This window comes from Schistocerca americana, chromosome 2 (assembly GCF_021461395.2).
Source record: "Schistocerca americana isolate TAMUIC-IGC-003095 chromosome 2, iqSchAmer2.1, whole genome shotgun sequence".
NCBI classification, from domain to species: domain Eukaryota; kingdom Metazoa; phylum Arthropoda; class Insecta; order Orthoptera; family Acrididae; genus Schistocerca; species Schistocerca americana.
In genome coordinates this window covers 622,500,216-622,526,245 of record NC_060120.1, presented here as the reverse complement: position 1 = coordinate 622,526,245, position 26,030 = coordinate 622,500,216, and the positions used below count along the sequence as shown (strand labels likewise).

Below are 26,030 nucleotides of genomic sequence, written 5' to 3'. Positions count from 1 at the left end.
AGGCTTCTTCATGGTAATGAATAAACTGTCCCATTCTGCATCCTTGAAGGGTTTCCAAGTACATGAATCCAAATTAAATTGATCTAACCTGCTGCATTAAAATATGAAGACAAGACAATGAAATGTTGGATGTATATTACCACAAATCACGCTGTGTCATACAAAAACATATGTCTGGTGATAATTCCATTTCCAATGGTTGCAGGACAAAATCACGCTAACATGCTAGTTTGTACTATTTTCTGGTGGAAAGTTTTATTTCTTCAGGTAAACTGACTAATAAAAGAAAGTGATTATGAAGAGGCACAATTAATAAAATCACAATAGAAGGAAAGTAGTGGTCATAAATATAATGAAATAAAAATGCAATGGTTCTCTTTATTATTTATTAACTACTGTATTCAGAAAATGGGGAATAGGGATACTTTATATTTACTTTTGTCACTTCCATCACAGTTACATGTGTGTTTAGATGAAAGTGGTTTATACCCGATCATGCATCTGAAGGAGTAATATCTGCCTCATTTCATGGGGTTAGACTGTGTTTACCTATTCAGTGATATGTGAAGACAACTCATGAATAACAATAAAGATTAAATATTAATTTAAGTGAACAAAGACATAATGAGAACAATATATAATGTTACAATTATCATCATAATTTGATGTGGAATGTAAGATTGGCACAGAAAAAAACTGATCATTTCTCAATTGAAACTATTACTATTATCAACATTAACAAAAAGTATAATGGGATCAGAGATGTCTTCACAAAAACTGATTTAAAATTCTTTCAAGATATTTTTGATGTAGGTTAAATGTAGGTCAGTCAAAAGTTTGTGAAAATTGTTAAAATGAGTTCCAGTGTGTTTTATGGCAGGAATGCATTATACCTCAGACTGTGGTATGACCCCTCTAATATTAAGAGGAATTTACAAATTTAGTACAATAGTTGTGTGTCATCAAACACAAGTTTCCACTTCCTTAAAATATACTTAAATCTGAGCAATCTGAAATATTTGTTGTATTCATTATGCCGAAAGTGTCTCCTTTTTTCCTATAATTTCTGCCCATGTGCTGTATGCTTTAAAGAATATTTAAAGAAAACTACACACAAATATTTCTATGTACTAATATGAAAAAAAGCAGTTCACTTCCCACTTCATGCCACGAGTGTTCAATGCTGATTCTTTGGCACAATCAGTACAACAAATTAAATGTTCAGTCTATCCATATTTCACATGCAAAATATCTTGAAAGACATATTCTTTGTATAAATAACCATTTTTTAAAAAATAATCACATTTTGGAACTTTGGTGTGATCAATATTCTATCCACTCATTGCAGATATTAACTTCCACAGAGAATAGGTGCATGTGTTATACACATTGCAACACCTAATTGTTATACATGTTATTCAGTAATAAGGAGAAAATCAGGTATGGAATGAGAGTCAACACTCAAACTTCTCACCTATTTTTAATGACATTACGTGAACATCTGAGTAATTTCAAAAAATAAAATATTTCTTTTACTGTCCATTTTCTCCTCATTTCTAAATACTGTAATATAAATTGTATAATCTAACAATAACACAACAAGGTACAATTAATGATTATAGTGATACTTAAATAACAACCATACTAAAAATATCACAAAATGATGGATGAAATCAAAAAATAATGAGTCACTGTCACATCCTATATGAGATCCACTTTTCCCAAAAGTGACCCATGTTTTAAATCTTCTTTGATCTTCAAAAATAGATTCAACTAGATACAGTACACTGGACTCAAAGACAATCAGCCTACAAGACAAGTGAAAGAGTGGGAAACAGGCCTTGATTTCTTATAGTCAAGGGGGGAATTATGCTTTTGCTAGTAATGTTCAAACACAAATACAACTGTCCAAGGTGCAACATAAAGAAATTGTATGATGCCTCATATATAATTATTTACATGTTCATTGTTGTTTTTAGTGCATAAACATACAATTTACATTATGATGGTTTCCTTAGATTCAGTGTTTGTTAGCTGAGCCTGGGATAGTTAAAGTAAATAATGCATGACCTAATCAAGCTGCTTGCAGGGTTGCCAAAAAGCCTGATGAAAGCTAAATCTTTACCAAAATTAAAGAGAAAACTTACTCTCTATATTTTCGGTATGTACAAATTATGGTGTACAGTCCTCCTTTCCCCTCTGTAGGATGTGTTTAACCTAAGCTTGTATCATCTATGCTTGTAACAGTGGACTTCTGAGCCCTAGTGGTGAATGGACATTATAAATTTTTGTATTTCAAACAAAAAGGAATCTTTTCAGAATTAAAGTAAGGCATGCAAGTAAAAGCTATGCATATGTGAAAACTGGCATGATATTAAGTTTGTCTGAATGTGTACTGTGTCCAATCTTATAAATATATGAAATTAATAGATACATTTTTTAGGCTTAATCTTGAGGTGTAAATGAATGATGAGCAAGTTTAACATGACATTGAAAAGATCCCTTCTATTTGAATCCACTGGAAATTGAAGACAGTTACATTATTTTATAATTTCCTTTATACGTGTAACATATATATATTTATATATATTATATATGAGCCAAAATAATTATGATAAAAATTTATATTTTTAATCTATATAATGGTACACAAAGTATGTATATTACATCTGTCACTTTCCAGTGGAACAACATGCACATTAAAATATATCTCTAAATGTACTGAATATACTGATAGCCTAGGAAGTGTAGTTTTGAATAGCTATGAGATCTCTAGAACATTACAATGAATCATTCTCTGTCCTGAAAAGCAGTCTACACACACACGTGAACGAATGCGCGCATGCACTGCATTATACAAGGAATAATCCATATAAAGCTCTGTGTGGAATTCTGATCTACATATACCCACGAGAGCTTTTTCGCAGCCAAACTAAATATTTTATTTGTGGCTGGGTCAGTTATTGGATCTAAGCATACAGAAAGAAAGCTAAAACTACATCTTCACACTCAAGTAATAGGTTACATGCTATGTAAAAATGCAAGGGTATATATTGCTTTAAACAAAGCATGTCCATTCTTGAATGAATACACAAGTACTCTTACCTACATAAATAATTACTGAGGGAATACATTATCTACCTTTATCACATTACATTTTATTTTATTACATTACTAATGTATAACTACAGCATAAACTCTATATGATAAAAAATCTTACAACATCTGTGAATGGAGCCATGGGAATCTAATCTGTGGCACTTTGTTTGTTTAGTGTCTATGTGGAATATGGGAATTTATTTAAAGGTAATGGGTAGCAAGAATGGAAGTGCTTTGTTTCCCAGTAAGCCACAGTGAGGTTTGAATTAAGGAGTAGCAGAATGCTCTCGAGTCCCAGGTGCACGACAACAACTGTCTGAATCTGGGAAATACAACCTGCGGACAACAAGCTAGCAATGCTCAGTTTTCCGTTGTGTCCTTTATCTTATGCATTTGTGACTGGGATTAAAACAAGTGATCAAAGCCATTATTATGGTAACATCTAGAAGCTAGCAAGCAGCGACTCAAGCTAACCCTGCTCTGCCGGAACTGTTCAGTAAAAATGCTGCCTAGACCCTTGACTACAGTCAATTTTGGAAGCTCACTCTTCTAAACCTTGGTATTAAAGGGAAAGACTCACTTCAACAACATGGCCTAAATTTTCATTAGTCACTACTTCTAACTCCGTAATAAAAGCAACAATCATTTCTCAAAAATTGTTCATTATTAACGTTAGTTCGTGTATTCTTGCACATATACATATATATACATAGAACATTCCCTTGTACAACAACACCAGATCTGTGGCCTATACGTTTATAAGATGTGGATGATTTGTGATGAGGATCAGTTTGTAATACTGAAGGCTAGTACAAACAACATAATTAATATAAAAACAAGATGACAGAAGAGTTTCATCCACTAAAGAGAATTTATTATTATCTCAAATACTTCATTATCACATTTCTGTTTCAACAAGGTATGTGACTGTAAAAGATTTTACATATATACAGTAACATCTTGCCCTTTAATACCAAATACCAATTCACTGACATTGGGCAACTTGACTGTTTACCGACAGAATCCAACCAAAACAACACACTATTGAGCCTGCTATGAAGGAAAAATCTTTCGCCCTGATGTAACTCTGATTCTTAAATGCTGTACAGGAACATTTACTTCAGTTTTAAAAAATGTGGCACTTCTTTCATCTGAGAGATATCACGGAGTACAGTAAAGATTTAGTGCAAAGAAGACCTCCAGATTACATACATTCATTCTTGCGAGGCTCTTTGGTCCTGTTTGCACTATGTACAATTTAAGGTAAATATCCAAATATGTTTTTGTCACAGCCTCTAAGGACAGAACACCAGTTAGAGACTGAGTTACAATCACTCATTTGACTAGAACCAATGACTGATTTTTTTTTTCTTTTCATCTGCACGTATGTCCTGGCAGGATATAACAATTGAGAATAGTACAGACACATGACAAATAAAGCAACACTGTGGCAGTGACTTTAGACAGTCTTTTATATCATATTTTAATGAAAAATTACTTATACAGATCTTACACAAATTATTACAAATAAATATCAAAAGATTTTATAAAGTCAGTATGTTGATGTTTGCATTATTTAGTTTTCCTGCCAAGTCATACAATCAAATACATTGTAATCTAATAAACAATAAAATTATATTTTATCTGTATATTTCATTCAGATTAATTGAAATGTGGTGACTCAGTCTGTAACCTGCCAGTGCTGATAATCCCCGTCTATCTCACTTACACCTTCATTTCTTCTTTTGTTCTCCCACTGATAATAATATATTTATGTCCAACTTTCACACTCAGTGGGAGACTCTCAGGCCTTAAGCTTCCCCACTAGTTACTTCAAGACCTAGGAGCACATTTGTTAAACTACTATTCTATACAGGGAACGATACAAAACAATATTTTCGTTAACCACCCCTTTAGAAGGGAATTATTTATGTAATACAAAAAGAAACTAGGACAGTGAGTATAAAAACCTTCCCTCTCAGTGTATCTTGTGGACTTGAGCGCTCCTACAGAAGGACAGGCCTCTTCCATCGGCTGCCCACTGTGTATCTGCACACTCCACATTCACAATGCCTCGGCAACCTGTCATGTTAGAACTATATAATGCAAAATTAACGTTATGCATCAAGATATTCTTTGTCATTTTATGACTTTATAATTGTTACAATAATTATAATGATATAAACATTGTAATAAACAAGTTGATTTCTTTGATAAGTAAACAAAACACTCTACAAATCATGTAACAAATATCATCATATTAGTGTAAACTAGGAATTAAACGCAAATACTTGTTGAGAAAGTATGCGATTTGATGGAAGGACATTATCGGATGTAGTCGTATGTCCTTGATCCTCCAGTTGCACCATCTCATTAGCCGGGGGCAGTGGAATAGGGATGTGATAATATTTACACAGTGGGCGAACACATTTCCCCTTCACTGCATCCCGGCAAACAGTAACTTTCATGTCCACAACCTCCACGTGACCTGCAACAAAAATTTCATAATGACAAAACTCTACAGCTAGTTATAAATGAAGCAGGGCAGAGAGACATTCACATTTTCTGTAACTGTTTGGGAGTAATGTGTGCTTGTCGTGCTGTTACACATTACCAACAAATGAAAATTTTGTACATCATGCTACACAGACTAAATATGAGGAGTTATAGATGGTGCCTAGGATTCAACTGTAGCTATTCCCTCACACAGTTTTGATAAAGTGCATTTACAATAAGAGAGAAATGGAATCCCAACATTACTGTCAAATTATTTTCTTCGCCATGACAGCTGCATGTACAGCCAACAAATTTCATCAACTCAAGTCATTTTGGCACTACAGAGATAATGACTACAGTAAATGTTTGCACAAATCCTGCTTTCTACAATTAGAGAAAAATCACAAAAGCAGCAATAAGCCAAGAAAATCAACTGGTCCAAAATGTAAGTATGGTGTTAACATGGTAATGGTTCTTAATCAAATTCCCTTGAACCATTATTTACTTGATACAATGGAGGGGGGCCATTAACAGTTTGAATGCAAGTGCAACAAATGTAAAGGTAGATAAAAATTTGCTGTTCAAAAATGATGCCAACAAATTCTCATTTAGGTTTGGTCTCCAGAAGGTTCAGACAGCAAAGGTCTACGATAGGTGCCAATCAAAGATATTTTATATCATGCCCTCAAGTAAACAGGACTGTGGCTCTATTGCATTTAGAGTTCCTCTGCTGTAGACACCATAACAGTAATATAATAGAGCACTGAAATCAGAAAGCTTTATGAAGGTGGTATGTATTTGAGGTGACCAATCACAGCTTATCACCTAACAAAGGGGGAAGAGTATTTGTAACAGGCACTTTAAGATGCTAACTGGACTGCTCACAAATCGCTCAAACTGACAGCCACCATCTTTCAATCTGACATGACGCTGGAACCTATTATTGTCCATAAAACATGCATAAATAGATGTGTGTGTGTGTGTGTGTGTGTGTTGGGGGGGGGGGGGGGGGGGGCACTGAGAGCCAATTACAGGGCGAACATCTTCAACAGGAAACAATTTTCCAAAGCATGGTCTCACAACCAGAATTTTATAGATCATGTCTGGAATTCTTTTCAGAAGAATTTTGGTGCTCACAGTACTCCTACCTCAATCCTTGCTGAGCTGGGTACCACTTTTCAAGGAGAATAGCTTTCACTTCCTGTAGACCTCATAGGCACCATTCAGTTACACCATCATTTACTAGTTTATGTACTGTGTTGATGCCCATATGGAAATTAGTTGTGCTATATCAAACTGAGACAACCAGCTCTTTATTCCTAATATGTTCTAGGCTCAAATATAAAATCTTTCCCTTGAACTATTTCGTTTAAGCCATACCACATGTTCTAAACTTTCAATCAAGTTCATTCTATTTGATATGCAATCTATGAGACACAGTGACCTTTTTGAGTTATTTTTTGCTCTGGAAATCAGTATAGTACCATGTATGGTAAGTGGTCTCTTTCTTATAGTGAAGCACATGTAATATGTGTGTTTCAGTTTCACAATAATGCAAAAACTTCTTCTACCTTGGTTATTTCCAAATATAGATAATACACTGTTTAGCACATTGGGATGCGATGGTACTGAAATACAAAACAGAAGTATACACCAACAATCCACTGATAAGTATGATTATTGTAGCCATTTGGCAGAAAGGTTAAACATATCAGTGAACAACCATTTGGCAGAAAGGTTAAACATATCAGTGAACAAGAATAATATTGGAACAGATGCAAACAAACATATCTCTCAGCTGTAGGATTCTGAAACACCTGTTTGGGATCACTGAAATTTTGTGGCCATTTTGGATGCATTTCAACAAGCAACATTCATAGTTGGAAAATCAGGACTCATAAACCTAACATTCTAAATACATATACATAGTTGAGCCAAAAAATAACAGTGGGTGGAGAGGTTCTGGAGACAGGATCTCCATCTAGGTGGCTCTACTTACTCACTGATTTAAGTCAGTTGGCCAAATGGTCTCCATGCAGACATGTCAATAAGGTCAGAGAGCTTGTTTTCAACAATGCTGTTTCACGTGTTCAGTAATTTTTCAGTGGCAGATGTGACAGAACAAACAGTTAACATAAGGTGTTAATCAAAAGTTGATACAGGTGATGAGACATAGTGTTCTGTTTAGGCCCTTGAAACAAAATAACATTTAAGCCAATAGAAGCCACCTTAATTTTCATGACTGAAGTGAACACTCTAGCATGAAGTTGATCCACTAAGATATAAAAGTTAAATCATCAGCACTTTATTCAAGTACTAAAATGGCTGTATGAGGCTCCTCTAAAGAAACTGCCTACATTGTGGTCAAAGGTTTTACTTCATCACTGTAACCATGGTGATGATCACTAATCACTGAGTTTCAAACAGTTTATACTAGGTATGGGTGCAAGTGATTCATTTTGTTAAAAAAAAAAGTAACTAAAAGGGAAGTATCGAGGACAAAGAAGAAGTGAAACAAAAACTAGCTAATACATAAGACAGCATTTACAAGAACTTTGACCCAACTGAAACTTCTACACATACAATATTTGGTCAACAGACCCAAAACAGTTTGGCATCAGAATGCATAGTTAAACCCATCTATCAGCAAGAAAGAAATTCTTGCTATTTTTGTGTCCCCCTCTACACTTCCTCAATGGTAATAAAAGAAGGCAATTCAATTAAACACAAATGCAATCATGTTTGAAAATAGAGGTCAGACCTGCAGCTGTATGTGTTACTCCTCCAAATCATTAGCTTTTCATATACATTTTAATCAATTTGCATTAAGTCACATAGAAATTCTGATGTTTGAGGGAGAATAAGGAGAAACAACGAAAGAAAAGTAGTGTTTAGATGGCTCTGGTTGTCTTTCAAGTTGGTTGACATCATTTATGTATTATTTCCTGACTCTTTAACCTAAATTTGTCAAATAACTGTTCGTATATCATTCTGACACTCAGTTATTGGCAAAAATATGCATCTAAAATAAAACGTTGTATTCCATGCTTGAAGTGAAAGTAATTCATTAGTCTTCTTCGCTAAATTCAGTCAGATGTGCATAACATAATGAGCATTTATGATTTGTCTTTATTCATTCATCACTTTTCTTTTTAGTATTATGGTTCCCAGTTTTTAGAAACTCGTAAAGTTATTTGCCCTTGTCCTGAATTTCTGTCTGTTTTATTGATCGAGTCCTTTTTTTAAAAAAAACTAAAATACTGAAAAGATTTGCAGTTCTAATCTTTCAGGTACTCAACTAAAATGGCTTTAATTCTCCAGTTTGCATTTGAGAGTTCTAGGATTTTTCTACAGAGATCTTCATTGTTTCCTCATATGTAGTTGCCACTTCACATTATTTTCTGCCACACAATTTTTGAAGAGTTTTCTTTTTATCCTTGCTCTGACTTTTATTTTTAATGTTTTGAGTGTTGCAGTGTACCTTGCTATGTTGAGTGCTTGTGATTTTACTACTACATAATGATTTCTGATCTTTAGCTATGGAGATGATTTTTGATTCTGGGTATTCTTGAAGAGTTGTTACAACTTTGTTTTCTTTTTCGGTGTCTCCATCTGTAGTTAAGTCTGTTAGATGAGGTACTACAGATTCACAAAAGTAATTATAGACATGCTCATGACCAAAGTATTTCAATTATTCTTCCATTAATAACATTACTCTCTTCAAGATATGCTGTTTTGTACGTGACATGTCAGTGTACTAAAATTCTCTCATAATCTATGAACTGAAATAATGTAGAATCTCTCAGAAAAGATATTTCAAAATATTGTGTGGTCTATATACAATGGATAAGAAAGTCAGACACCACTTTGTTTAAGGGACTATGCAGGCGTCTGGCAGAAGTTATTTAGAGAAAAAGTACATCTGGATGGGAAAGTGGTGACAAAAACTGCGTTACTAAGATATTGATTGCCTTCTAGTGTCAATTTGCTCTGCCATTTGTTTCAGTGGTGCTCTTTAATATTTGGCGAATCTGAGGATGATTACTTTTGTTATGTATCTTGCCATGAGTTGTGTATGTACCTATCGTATTGGACACTGAACTGCACACATTTCTCTGCCAGTCTTCCCACAAACTAGTTCCAGCGAAAAGGTATCTTTCAATCACTTAATACTCCAAGTGTTCAAGAATCAAAGTATGCATAAACATGTGGGAAAAATCATTAATTTTTTAATTGTGTTGAAAGTTAATGTTCAATGTGCTTTGAGGTAAAATCCAACAGTTGAAGTTCCAGCCAATAATTGAAATCTATTTTCTATGATAAGGTGATATTATCAATATAAGTCAATCTTTTCATGCACTCACTGTAACATTAATGACAATTTGATGCTATAGAGAGAAGTATACTTTTGAAATTTATGTGCATCTGGCATAAGTCTACTTGAATATTTTAATAGCAATAGTGAGTTGTCATTTAATCATGACAGGACATGTTTACATTTCACAAGCAGACAGATATGATTGTTATGTACGGTCATGCAAATGATAATTCGAATGAAATTGCAAGGCTCTACAAAAAGAATTCCAGAGAGAAGACAGCCAAACCAATGAGTCCTTGCTGTTGTTTATTTCTATATCAGCAAGATGGGATCCATAGTACCGCAAATTGTGGATCAAGGTAGACCAAGTTTTGCTCATATGTCTGACTGGGAAGACTGCATTCTGCAAGCTATCAAAGGAGATCTACATGTCAGCACATGACACATGGTCATAAAATGTGATATGGCTAGTACCATCACATGAAGGAAATATCATGTGCAGTTCATGTAACTGCATCATGTTCAGTGAGTGCAGAGACTTTCAATTGCCAATCACTAACCACAGGAGAACTTTTGTAGATGGTTTATTGCTTTATCTGTTGAACCATTGCTAATGTCTTCAGTCTTATTTGCATATGAGACAACATTTTGAATAGCATATTTTTCCAACAAACATTTGTGGGTGAATAAAAATCCTCGTGATTCAATTCAAGTTAGATGCCAGCAGCAGTTGAAGATCAAAGGAAAGGGCTGGAATTTAGAGGATTGTCAGGTCTATGTGTTATCCCAGAATGTTTTAAAAGTGATTTCTATAAAGACTTTATTTACAACATATGAGAGGCTTGCTGCAGGATGTGCCCAGCAGATAAGAGGAAACACAGTTTATATGTTACAGTGCTCTGACACATTTCAGCTGCATTGTTTGGAATGCACTGAATGATACTTGCCATGAGAGATTTAGACATAGGGGAGAACCAATTCAATGACTTGCATGTTTCTATAACCTCAAATCTTTTAATAGTTATCTGTGGAGCAACTTAACAACTGGTTTAAGCAGCAAACATTCCTAATGTAAGGAAACTTCACCAACATACGGTGTAAGCATTAAACATCATTATGATGAAGCCATGTGGATGTGTAGAGTGATTCAGTGTGTAATAAATGACTCTAAATATGAATCAATTAGTCTTTCATTAACCAAATAAATAAATAGATAACATTAAAACACTACTCACCAATCGGCGTATGCTTTAAATTATTTTATTTGCTAGAGATATGGTCATTCTTTGTCAGTCATAAAAAAGTCTGACAGATGTGTCAATAAAATAAGCAATTTAAACACAGACGTAACCTCTTATTATCACCCCAAGTTGAGACTCATTATGAATGTTACATGACTGGCCAAATATCTGGCAGATCAGACCACCACATTGTTGTAGTCTTGAGTCCAAAGAATGGTGTTGGTTGGCTCATTCAGTGGAAGGGGACCAAACAGCGAGGTCATCAGTCCCATCAGATTAGGAAAGGATGGAGAACGATGTTGGCCGTGCCCTTTCATAGGAACCATCCTGGCATTTACTTGAAGCGATTTAGGGAAATCATGTAAAATCTAAACCAGGATGGCTGGAAGCAGGTTTGATCCATCGTTCTCCCAAATGTGAGTCCAGTGTGCTAACCACTGTACCACCTCACTTTGTGAGAATGGTATTATGAAGCTCTCCGCACTAATCTATCCTCTGCAAGCCTGTTCATCTCTACATAACTATTGCAGCCTACATACATTTGAATCTGCTTACTGCATTCCAATCTTGATCTCTCTCAACCTCCTCACCTTTTCCATAAATCCCTCCATTACTAAACTGACAATACCTTGTTTCTTCCAAATGTGTCCTAAAAAAATCTTTTTTCAGTAAGATAGTGCTGCAAATTTATTTGTCCCCAATTTGATTCAGTAACTCCTCATTAGTTATTCAGTCAACTCACCTAAGCTACAGTATTCATATGTAGCAACACATTTCCAAAGATTCTATTCTCTTCTTGTCTAAACTGTTTATTGTCCATGTTTCAGTTCTGCATAAAGCTATAATTTAACCACATATCTTTAGGATAGACTTCCTAATAATTTAAATTTTATATGTTAATAAATATTTCTTTTTTAAGAAATGTTTTTCTTGCTATTCCCAGTCTGTGTACTACATCACCTGTACTTTGGCATCTGTAATTTGGCAATCATGTTATTTTGCTTCCCAAATTGTAAAATCATCTTATATTTTTACTTTCTCGTTTCAAAATCTAATTGCCTCAAAATTGCCTGATTTAATTTGACTACATTCCATTGCCTTGTTTGATTCTTTTTGATGTTCATCCATAATCTCTTTTCAGGGCTACCCATTCCAATCAGCTGCTCCTCCAAGAACTTTGCTGTCTCAGACAGAATTAGAATGTCATCAAAAACCTCAAAGTTTTACTTACAAAATTAGGAAAAAAATAGATTGCTACTCACTGCAAAGATGACCCATTGAGCTGCAGGCAGACACAATGAAAAAATTATAGATGCCAGCCAAAGCCTTCTTCAGCAAAGGCAACACACACACATTCACACAGGCAAGCAAACCTCAAGCACATATAACCACTACCCTTGACAACTCAGTAGGTCATCTTTATGATTAGTAGCAATCTATCCTATTGCTGATACTCCAACCTGGAGTTTCCATTGTTCAAAGTTTTTATTTCTTCTCCCTGAACAATAAATCCCTCTCCAAATTTCTCCCTGGTTTCCTTTACTGCTTGCTCAATGGACAGATTGACTAACATTAGAAATAAGCTACAAGGACATGATATGTAAGGGATACAGTAGTTGAGACAGGAATGAGACTGTCTTCCACACTGTTTCATTCACTTCTCAACTACTGCTTTGCTTCCCTGTCCTTCAGTTCTGCTAACTGCAATCTAGTTTCTGTACAGGCAGTAAATAACATTTCTCTCTCTTTATTTTATTGCTTCTACCTTCAGAATTTCAAATAATGTATTCCAGTCAACATTGTCAAAAGCTTTCTATAAATCTACAAATGTGATGAATGTAGATTTGGTGTGTTCTTACATTTCTGTGGAACCCAAACTGATCTTCCCCAAGGTTAGCTTCTACCAGCTTTTCTATTCTGTAAATAATTCATGGCAGTATTTTGCAACAATGACTTATTAAACTGATAGTTTTGTAATATTCACACCTGTCACCCCCTACCTTTTTTTGGAACAGGAATTATTATGTTACTGTTGAAGTCTGAAGGTATTTTGCTTGTATTGCACACTAGGTGGAGTAATTCTTTTGTGGCTGGCTCCCCCAAGAATATCAATAATTCAGATGGAATGTCGTTTATTACCGAGACCTTGTTTTGTCTTAAATCATTTATAGCTCTGTCAAATTCTTTTCGCAGTATCATGTCCCCATTTTTTCTTCTTCTAGTTTCTCTTTCTTTTCTATGAAACTGTCTTCATTTCCCTTGCATAGCCCATCTCTATAATCCATCAACCTTTAAGCTTTCCCCTCTTTTCTTACTAGTGGCTTGCCATTTGAGCTCTTTAATTTTTTCTTGTAGGTGCCATCTATCTTTTCACTTGTCATGCATGCTTAAGCAACCTCGTAACATGCATACCCATTTTGAACTTTCTATCAGTCTCATTTTTTGATGCCTGTATTCACTTTTGCACACTTCATCTGCTGCATTTTAACATTTTTTCCACCTTTCATCACTTAAATTCAGTATCTTGTGTGGCATCCAAGGATTATTTCCAGGTCTTTTCATTTTGCCTATTTGATCCTCTGCTCCTGAACTAGTTCATCTCTTGAAGTAGCCCATTAATTTTCTGCAGTGTCCCTTTCCCCTGTTTCAGTCTTTCATTGCCTAATGTTCACTTAGAAACTCTCAACAACTTCTGTTTCTTTCAGCGAATCCAGATCCCACCTTTCTAAAATTTCTTCAGTTCTAATAAGTATCTACAATGGACATTGTACAGGATTTAAGTATAAAATTTTACTTGTGTACCCTACAAATGGAGGTAAAATTATAAATATGCTCCTCACAAAGACAGCCAAATGTGTGCATAGGCTTACTGTATACAGGGAAAATACACACAAAGTTGGAGACAGCATCAAGTTGAGTTATTAAATTAAATATTTGATTTTTAACTATTGCAGTACTCAAGTTTTAGCACTGACCATGTCCAAATGGTGTCTTGAACTTCCTGGGCTCCAGTTTCAGTGGGATCTGGTCATTAAACACACTTACTGCTTTAAATGTTGTAGGAAAGCTCTGGTATAATGTAAATACTTTTGAAGTAAAGGAGACCACTCACTGAAATCAGTATCATTGAGACACACACATTTGCATGTGCCCATCGATGACTCAGCACTTATTGCTTTAGCAATACAAGGCTATACATTCAATGTTAAGTGTCAAGAGTCAATTAGAGGAATGAGGGATTCAAGTTACTTCAATAAACTGAGATATTCAGGTAATAAATTACACAATGGAAAAGGAATTATGTTAAAAGAAATAGGAAAATATTAAAACAGTAACAATCTACATTATAGCAGAAATGGTGGATTACATGTCAATGAATGTTTCAAGGCATCAATCAGTTTCACTAACAAGAAATGATGCCCACCAGTTAAAGTACATGGAGTAAATTGGGAAAAAGAAGACAGTAAAAGCAGACAACTGAAATAAGACTGTCAAACTCTGTAAAAGTACTTCAAGGTGCATATGGGTACTCACTGGTACTGAAGAGAATAAATCTGTTACATTCATTCAGCTGTGATAAGCTTCCAGAAAAGTATCTGTAGAACTAGGGCACCATTTTATGCACTGAGAGATAAAGCTTGCATCACTTATACCTTAAATGGAAACATCAGTTTTATCCGCTGCTCTCCAATTTCTTTTGCTAGTGAGACCTTTGACTCCATATGAGAGAATGAATACTGTGGCATTCGCACATCCAGATTTGATCACCACCTACTCTTTATTTCTGAAGTCACAGAATTAGTACTCATAAAAGGTGGTCTGGAATAGTGTAAACCCATCAACTTGAATACTGACTCACATAAAATATTTAATAATAACAAATGTTATTCCCAGATTCAGTTTCTTCTTTATGGGTATTATAGACTACTTGACTATATGTTCCTTAATTTACAGCTGTTGATCATCATCATCATACTGTACAGTTCCCAGCTGTTTACCAAATCTGTTTGGCAAATAGGCCTCTACATCATCTTCTGTCTTCCCTCCAACTCTGTGCCTCCACTTTCATCCAGTCTTTTCCTTTCTTTCATGCACAGTCCTTCACTCCTTTCAGCCACTTGGCTCTTGGCTTTCTTCCTGGTCTTTACCCTTCTCTTTCATCTTGTATATATTTCTGAGTATCCTCTCCTCCTCCATTCATTTGACATGTCCATACCATCTAACTCTTGATTCCTCTGTCCTATCCTGTAATGGTTCTCCTTTAATTCCCTGATCCTCTCAGTCCTTAATCTGTTTGTCTTAGACACTTCAATACTGTTTCTTAAGAATTTCATATGACTAGCTTGTATTTCACTTCTCTCTCTTATATATATATATTAATAGAGGGAAACATTCCACGCGGGAAAAATACAACTAAAAACAAAGATGATGTGACTTACCAAACGAAAGCGCTAGCACGTCGATAGACACACAAACAAACACAAACATACACACAAAATTCAAGCTTTCGCAACAAACTGTTGCCTCATCAGGAAAGAGGGAAGGAGGGGGAAAGACGAAAGGATGTGGGTTTTAAGGGAGAGGGTAAGGAGTCATTCCAATCCCAGGAGCGTAAAGACTTACCTTAGGGGGAAAAAAGGACGGGTATACACTCGCACACACACACATATCCATCCACACATATACAGACACAAGCAGACATCATGTCTGCTTGTGTCTGTATATGTGTGGATGGATATGTGTGTGTGTGTGTGTGTGTGTGTGTGTGTGTGTGTGTGTGTGCGCGCGAGTGTATACCCGTCCTTTTTTCCCCCTAAGGTAAGTCTTTCCGCTCCCGGGATTGGAATGACTCCTTACCCTCTCCCTTAAAACCCACATCCTTTCGTCTTTCCCTCTCCTTCCCTATTTCCTGATGAGGCAACAGTTTGTTGCAAAAGCTTGAATTTTGTGTGTATGTGTTTGTTTGTGTGTCTATCGACGTGCCAGCGCTTTCGTTTGGTAAGTCACATCATCTTTGTTTTTTATATATATATATATATATATATATATATATATATATATATATATATATATATATCTCCACACCGGCTGTTCAGAGCATCCTCCTACAGCTTCACTTTCTCGAACGCCTAGAATCCTTACCCAATCTGTTACCCCCGGAAACCATCCTTGTAACCATTGATGCCACTTCCTTACCTGCGATGGAGCACTTCCTTTCACGCCGATCACCTGCCACCCTACCTAAAACCTCTTTCCTCATTACCTTAGCCAGCTTCATCCTGACCCACAACTTCTTCTCTTTTGAAGGCCAGACATACCAACAATTAAAGGGAACAGCCACGGGTACCAGGATGGCCCCTTCGTTTGGTAAGTCACATCATCTTTGTTTTTATATATATACGCCAACCTATTCATGGGTCGCTTAGAGGAAGCCTTCTTGGTTATCCAGGCCTGCCAACCCAAAGTTTGGTACAGATTTACTGATGACATATTCATGATCTGGACTCACAGTGAAGAAGAACTCCAGAATTTCCTCTCCAACCTCAACTCCTTTGGTTCCATCAGATTCACCTGGTCCTACTCCAAATCCCATGCCACTTTCCTTGACGTTGACCTCCACGTGTCCAATGGCCAGCTTCACACGTCCGTCCACATCAAACCCACCAACAAGCAACAGTACCTCCATTATCACAGCTGCCACCCATTCCACATCAAACGGTCCCTTCCCTACAGCCTAGGTCTTCGTGGCAAACGAATCTGCTCCAGTCCGGAATCCCTGAACCATTACACCAACAACCTGACACCAGCTTTCGCATCCCGCAACTACCCTCCCGACCTGGTACAGAAACAAATAACCAGAGCCACTTCCTCATCCTCTCAAACCCAGAGCCTCCTACAGAAGAACCACAAAAGTGCCCCACTTGTGACAGGATACTTTCCGGGACTGGATCAGACTCTGAATGTGGCTCTCCAGCAGGGATACGACTTCCTCAAATCCTGCCCTGAAATGAAATCCATCCTTCATGAAATCCTCCCCACTCCACCAAGAGTGTCCTTCCGCCGTCCACCTAACCTTCGTAACCTCTTAGTTCATCCCTATGAAATCCCCAAACCACCTTCCCTACCCTCTGGCTCCTACCCTTGTAACCGCCCCCCCGTGTAAAACCTGTCCCATGCACTCTCCCACCACCACCTACTCCACTCCTGTAACCCGGAAGGTGTACACGATCAAAGGCAGAGCCACGTGTGAAAGCATCCACGTAATTTACCAACTGACCTGCCTACACTGTGACGCATTCTATGTGGGAATGACCAGCAACAAACTGTCCATTCGTATGAATGGACACAGGCAGACAGTGTTTGTTGGTAATGAGGATCACCCTGTAGCTAAACATCCCTTGGTGCACGGCCAGCACATCCTGGCACAGTGTCACACCGTCCGGATTATCTGGATACTTCCCACTAACACCAACCTATCCGAACTCCGGAGATGGGAACTTGCTCTTCAATATATCCTCTCTTTCCGTTATCCACCAGGCTTCAATCTCTGCTAATTTCAAGTTCCCGCCACTCATACCTCACCTGTCATTCAACAACATCTTTGCCTCTGTACTTCTGCCTCGACTGACATCTCTGCCCAAACTCTTTGCCTTTGAATATGTCTGCTTGTGTCTGCATATGTGTGTGTGTGAGAGTGTATACCCGTCCTTTTTTCCCCCTAAGGTAAGTCTTTCCGATCCCGGGATTGAAATGACTCCTTACCCTCTCCCTTAAAACCCACATCCTTTCGTCTTTCCCTCTCCTTCCCTCTTTCCTGACGAAGCAACCGTTGGTTGCGAAAGCTAGAATTTTGTGTGTATGTTTGTGTTTGTTTGTGTGTCTTTCGACCTGCCAGCGCTTTCGTATGGTAAGTCACATCATCTTTGTTTTTTGATAAATTTTTCCCACAAATGGCTCTGAGCACTATGGGACTCAACTGCTGAGGTCGTTAGTCCCCTAGAACTTAGAACTAGTTAAACCTAACTAACCTAAGGACATCACAAACATCCATGCCCGAGGCAGGATTCGAACCTGCGACCGTAGCGGTCTTGCGGTTCCAGGCTGCAGCGCCTTTAACTGCACGGCCACTTCGGCCGGCAAATTTTTCCCACGTGGAATGTTTCCCTATATATACAAAGATGAGGTGACTTACCGACCGAAAGCGCTGGCAGGTCGATAGACACACAAACAAACACAAACATACACACAAAATTCAATCTTTCGCAACAAACTGTTGCCTCATCAGGAAAGAGGGAAGGAGAGGGAAAGACGGAAGGAAGTGGGTTTTAAGGGTGAGGGTAAGGAGTCATTCCAATCCCGGGAGCGGAAAGACTTACCTTAGGGGGAAAAAAGGACAGGTATACACTCGCACACACACACACACACACACACACACACACACACACACACATATATATATATATATATATATATATATATATATATATATATATATATATATATATATATATATATAAAAAAACAAAGATGATGTGACTTACCATACGAAAGCGCTGGCAGGTCGATAGAAACACAAACAGACACATACATACACACAAAATTCTAGCTTTCGCAACCAACGGTTGCCTCGTCAGGAAATAGGGAAGGAGAGGGAAAGACGGAAGGATTTGGGTTTTAAGGGAGAGGGTAAGGAGTCATTCCAATCCCGGGAGCGGAAAGACTTACCTTAGGGGGAAAAAAGGACGGGTATACACTCGCACACACACACATATCCATCCACACATATACAGACACAAGCAGACATATTTAAAGACATATTGGTCTTTATATATATATATATATAATGCTTATGCTCTTCTCCTCTGCTTATTTCTTTCTCTGTCAGTTCTTCTTGGTTCTTGTACACATTGTATACATATTACCCATCTTTCCTTATAGCTTACTCCTATTACTCTCAGAATTTTTAACTTCTTGCACCATTTTACATTCTTCCTTCTTGGCAGCAACTTGAATGCATGAGCTTTTAAGCTAATTGTGCAAAAATTATCACACTTGTTAGCTCTTGCTGTCTTCAGAACTGTGTTGATGATGTTTTACCATAAGTCTGATGGTATATCTCCAGTGTTATACAGTCTACACAACTGTCCATTCGCATGAATGGACACAGGCAGACAGTGTTTGTTGGTAATGAGGATCACCCGGTGGCTAAACATGCCTTGGTGCACGGCCAGCACATCTTGGCACAGTGTTACACCGTCCGGGTTATCTGGATACTTCCCACTAACACCAACCTGTCAGAACTCTGGAGATGGGAACTTGCCCTTCAGTATATCCTCTCTTCTCGTTATCCGCCAGGCCTCAACCTCCGCTAATTTCAAGTTGCCGCCGCTCATACCTCACCTGCCTTTCAACAACATCTTTGCCTCTGTACTTCCACCTCGACTGACATCTCTGCCGAAACTCTTTGCCTTTACAAATGTCTGCTTGTGTCTGTGTATGTGCGGTTGGATATGGGTGTGTGTGTGTGAGTGTATACCTGACCTTTCTTCCCCCTAAGGTAAGTCTTTCCACTCCCGGGATTGGAATGACTCCTTACCCTCTCCCTTAAAACCCACATCCTTTCGTCTTTCCCTCTCCTTCCCCCTTTCCTGATGAAGTAACCATTGGTTGCGAAAGCTAGAATTTTGTGTGTATGTTTGTGTTTGTTTGTGTGTCTATCGACCTGCCAGCGCTTTTGTTTGGTAAGTCACATCATCTTTGTTTTTAGATATATTTTTCCCAAGTGAAATGTTTCCCTCTATTATATCCATACTATACACTTTATTAGAGAAGAAGGGGGAGGGGAGGCATCTTGTGACTACAGTATCAATGGATCAAAACTGAAATCAGACAATTATTATAAGTGTACGAATATAAAATAGAATGACCACATAAGCTCATTCATAAGTAAATGTAGTGGCAGGCTTTGATTCAGTGGTAGGAGTCAGTCTACAAAGGAGACTGATTACAAAACATTCATATGACTTATCCTAGAAAACAGATGAAGTGGGTGGGGCCTGTACCAAATAGGACTATCGAGGGGTGTTTAATGTGTACAAAGGAGGGCATCACATACAATCACAGGTTTATGTGAGCCACAAAAGTGCATCATGGAGATACTAAATACTTGAAATGACAGATGCTTGAAGATAGATATCCTACCCTCAAAAGTCTACTTAAAAAGTTTCAGGAAACAGCATAAAATGAGAAATCTGAATATGTAGTACAACCTCCTACTGATCTCAGAGGGAATGCAAAAAGAAAAGTAAATCTAGAAAAAAGCTGCAGAAAGAACTGTCAGAAAATAACAAAATACTTATATGTGCTGACAGCCATGGAAAAGGAGTCTTGGAGTTATTACATAAATATTTGGATCGGTGTATGATTCATCCTGGTGCTCTGGATTGTGTTGTGGATGATATTGTACAGTAGTCTAGGGGATTGAGTTAAAAAGACTGTGATCCTTATTGGTAGTGCCACGTAATTTTACTGAAATGTATAGGAAATTGGCAGCAGGGCATTTTACAAAGGCTTTCCACAACTTGTACCATAAATATCTAATTATTCTTGATGTACTTAAGTGACATGACTTCCCTATTTGGTTCTGGGGCAATGATGAAATAATAAAATTTAGTAATGACCTCTGAAAAATACCTGGTACATAAAAAGTATGGGGTTTAAAAATCTAAGTAATCAGTACAAAGATCTTGGAAGTCACTGCTTCACATCTATCTTATGGGTACGATGTATATAACTGCGTAAAAAGAACACTGGGGAACAAAACGTTTGCTTGGTTGTAGCATGAAATATAAGGAACAGTCCAACCACAAAAGCTGTCAAAAGGAACCTGCTCACTATGTAGTTAGTTCACATTTAACACAAAGACAATAATTAGAACAGGCACATACAACATATATATTAATATTAATTATATTAATATTTAATTAACTACTAATTATATTCCTATTAAGTATATTACTATTAATATACAGTCAATAACAAATAAGCTCTTAGAACTCCCATACTGGCTGGAACATTTAAATTGTAATGGATCTTTGGTGAAATAACATTGGAAGTCAGAAACTAAGCTATGAAACTATAAATGTATATTGGCTCTGTATGGAAATAAATTCTGCAGCTGTGGCTATACTGTTTCCAAGACTAAAATAGTAGCTTTCTATCTCTCCTTGAGAATAAAAACTGCAGAGAGCTATTTACCTGACACATTAAGATCACTAAAATTTTACAGTATAAATGACAAGTATATGAGGCTGACTCTATAGCTTCATTGATGTATAGGGATTCATCCTAGGCATTCCTCTTTAAAAAATTAGGAATTCTGACACCAATGTTTCAACATATAGACTTACTGATGTGTTTTATTTTAAAGACTTAGTTCCCATACATATCACACAACTCGTATTGCAACCACAATACAAGAAAAAAACTTGGCCTTACATTGTGTACTATAAATCCTTAGTATTTTAAAAAAGAAGTGCATTACACAAGTACAAAAGTGTTCAACGCTCTCTCTCCTTAAAGCAAACCTGCTGCCAGTGAACCTTCAAAATTTAAACAGCAACTTAAAAAGAGCCTAACAGAAAAATTATTCTATACTGTAGATGATTATTTATGTCAACACTAACAATTTCTTTAATTGGTTATAATCTGCAGTTCTGTTCCACTTGCGGTAACTTAATTCTCAGGAACTTTGTATTGTGATAAAAGTGGGTTAAGTAATATTTGTGCTTGTGACATTCTACATTTTAATACATATGTAGTTGATTGGTTATCAGAATCCTTTAGCTATCAGTAAATATCTGTACACATTGACTAGTCAATGTTTTGCAGATTCTGTAAATATCAATTAATCAGGTTCATTTGCAAAAATATTTCACTGAACTGTTATGACTGGACCATTCTTTACATTTTATTTGGTATATTTCAGTTTACATTGTAATAATCTCTGTGAAATGTATTTCTTTATTCACTTATCCTACATTCAAGCAAGTTCCTCACTAATTAGGTACATAGGATTAAAAATAAATAAAACGAAAACAACATAATTTGTAATTTTAAATTTAACTGAATGAAATTTACTTCAACTGCTAGGTACATCTGATCATGAACGATCCTGGCATAGGTTATCTACATACAATAACACAGATGGCTGTTTATTTGAACAGTGAAGAGTAAATAGACACATTAACAAATTAAAGCTAAATCAATTAAAAATCCAGATTAAACGTGTGAATGTAGACTTTCCTGGCACATACTGCTGATGAAATTTTCTCGAGCTTCCAGCCAGGTGGCTGCATTGAAATTCTGTCACCAGGGTGGAGGCCCGAGAAGATTAAACTTAATGGAATTTATTACACACAATATGGGAGCTAATCAGTCAATCAATAAATATATATATACACCAACTGAAATCTTTGGAGAAGTATTTCCCAGACACCACAATCAATGCTGCAAGTGGGGCTCCCCACATCCTTTTAAATCAGTAAGTCTAAGTCACTTGTACATAACAGAGGTACATAATATTTACATTGCTAATGTAGTACGATACATTATGAATCTACTATAAATGTAACACAATTCTGAACTGCAGAGAGATACAGTCTTAACTTATTTTTTATAAGAAACTTCTAAGTATCTGTGGGCGGATTCTCAGGATATCACATGTGTTATGCAGCAACTTGATGTCAATGGAATTTGTCATTATTCAAAGTTAAATGTCATCTAGTTCTTTATTATATTCTTATTTGCCTTGTGTCATCAGATTGTCAATCCTAGATTCAGTCTGGGGCACATCTGGAATTCACCGTTACAAATTTGCAGTGAAGTTGGGTTTATAAACTTTTGGAGCACATTTAACTGTATTCATCACTCTAATCCTCATTACATTTTTGACACTGCTTCTACTTTGTTTGCTGCCAACTCTACAGATGTCAGTCTACTATGGACAAATAAAGTAATCTTTGTGGTTCCAGACTCTCCTTTCTTTCTAGATTATCTGTCACAGACAGTAAAAAATACTGCAATCAAAATTCTTTTTAGCAGACAAAATAGTAAAACAAACATTCCATCTTTTTACTGTATTTGCTTCACACATGTACAGCTTTTATAAAGACAGATCAGTCAATAAGTGACTGCTATTCTGATGTGAGTTACAATCTTTAACCTGCAGATATCTACTACATGGTTCTCTTAGGTCATGCCTTAATATTATTGGTATATAACCAAATATTTTCTACATTTTAAATGTGTTATTACACTTATTAAAAAATACAGATATTTGCTAAACACTGTGTCCCATGCTATTGTACAATAGTGACATATCTTCATACCATGGGCTCAAGATTAAAAAGAGCTCTAAATTTTTCTACAGCAGTTTAATTCCTCCTCTTTAGAAAGACTATCTGGAACCATTGTTATTTTTCATGTATAGAAGTTATGGAAGACTGCCCTCAGATTTCAATATGTTTTGCACTCATTGTAATATGAGAGTTATCAATATATATTCCTCTCAGAGTCAGCCTGTCTGAATTAAAAATAAGCTGTTTTCATGCAGAAACTCTTTAACAAAAATGTTGTCAACATCCATAAACCTGACTCAAAAGCATTTATCATTTTCATTCAGAACATAATTAATATTTTGCTCAACAGTCCAACCAATTAATGAATTATTAAAGCTGGTAAAACTAAATAACATAATAATTATTATTAAATTATTGAAGTTATTGAATGGTTCTGTTGTTTCCTGATGCACATGGAAATAACAACACAGACTATGTTTAGTTATACACATAATAATTTCATGCAGATATCTGCAATTCCTGTTTCTGTTCTCCCACTAATGACATGCCACATTTGGTGAGATACTATAGAGGGTGATTATAATCAAAGTTCTAGTTTCAAAGTGCTATTAAAAAATTAACCACTGCTCAGAATGACATCAAATTTGAATATCATATTACTGACAGAGGGGGAAACATTATGCAAGCAAAAAAAAATTTAAGGAAAATTTTACCACTAGATGGCACTGTAAGTGGCAGAATATGCAAAATAAAAGATGTGTCATACATGACTGTTCCTCAGCACACGCCTGTGATTCTCAGCATGACTGTCTCAAGGGATGATCCACACTGCTGTAAAGCCTTTTTACAATGATGGTGACTGTGCACCAGTAGCTCTGCAGATGTTCCCGGTCCTCAAGGGTATGAAAAAAGGCATTGGGCTGATGTCTGCCAAGGGTCTGGACAGGTTCTTTTGAAATGCAACGTGGGAAAGGGAGGAAAACAACTGATCCGACACCAGTAGAAGATAACTTATGTTCAGAGGTTTCTTCGTGCTGACATACCAATAAAATGGCTCTGAGCACTACGGGACTTAACATCTGTGGTCATCAGTCCCCTAGAACTTAGAACTACTTAAACCTAACTAACCGAAGGACATCACACACATCCATGCCCGAGACAGGATTCGAACCTGCGACCGTAACGGTCACGCGGTTCCAGACTGAAGCGCCTAGAACCGCATGGCCACACCGGCCAGCACACACCAATAAGACAAATGTTTCCTCTGGAATTTCTTGGTTGCATGGAACTGGACAATGAATGACCATGGAATGTTCTGTGGATGGACAAAGCCCATTTCCATCTTTAAGGACTTATAAATACAAAGAAGTGTAGAATACAGGCCAGGAAAAATCTGCTCACACATCAGTCATTACAGCTTCAATCTGCAAAGGTAACTGTGTGGTGTGGGTTGATAGCATTGTTTATCAAATGGCTGTATTTCTTCAAAGAGATGGGTCCTGCTGGTCTTGTTACCTATACCAACACTGGCTAATGCTATAACAGTCTTTTGTACATCAGTGTCATTACAATCCTTCAACAGTGTTTATGTATGGGTAGGATCATTTTTATGTCCAGCTCGCACAATCTTAATTCATGTGACTTCTGGCTGTGGGGTTATCTGAAAGATGTTGTGTTCAGTGCTCTGATTACAAATGCAGCTGATTGAAGGCAAGCACTGAGCAACGCAATCTGAACATGACCTGTAAGACACTCTGATCTGCTGCGGAGTAAGTTGTTTCTTGATGTAGCTTGCTGCAGCATACTGAAAAGACATGTTCAGTTGTGTGTGACAGTCTCACAACAATTAAAAAGGACAATCAAATACTGATTTTTTCCATCCGATGTGGTACAACCTTGCCATGGTGGATGGCCTTATGTAAATAACAGTGCCGCAACTGTTGAATGCCAACTTATGCAGTCATGCACATTGCACAGTATGGTTTGTTTAATGTGCAACTCACATCATAGCTGTTGTATTGTGATTCATCTGTAATTTGTAGCCAAACCCATTTACATTATGAAGGTGTTTTGAAACTAGAACTTTAATTATAATCACCCTGTATATTCATATCTTTATGGTATGGCATGTGATGCATTGCTTACTTCAAATCATTTGTTCTCTGAATCTAACAATAGAGTCAACAACACACCAGACCACACAACAGTGCTATCTGTCACAACAGAAGAAACAGCAACCTGTGACTTCTTATTACATAAGAGAACAGTAAATATTTGAGATTACACTTTTCTTTGGAGTGTGGGGCTTCACTGACATCAAATTGAAATTCAAGTGTCAGTAACTTGATTCTGAAGGAATTTGTCTGGAGGCAGCTTTGTACGGAAGTGAAATGTGGAGAATAAACAATTCAGAAATGGACAGGAGCTTTCGAAATGGAGAAAGCCATAGATTATGTGGGCAGATTAGATAACTAACAAAGATGTACTGAATCAAACTGTAAGGAATGGTTTGATGAG

General features: G+C 36.7%; 1 protein-coding gene across 1 annotated transcript in view; it reads right to left on the bottom strand.

Annotated features, from left to right (window-relative positions):
• Positions 1–372: 372 nt before the first annotated feature.
• The window catches only part of LOC124596278 (protein muscleblind-like), a 590,664-nt gene continuing 565,006 nt past the window's right edge, over positions 373–26,030 (bottom strand). The window contains exon 12 of the mRNA XM_047135367.1: positions 373–5,587. Coding sequence (XP_046991323.1) covers positions 5,370–5,587 — 218 coding nt within the window. The 3' untranslated portion in view covers positions 373–5,369. The remainder of the gene's footprint in view (positions 5,588–26,030) is intronic.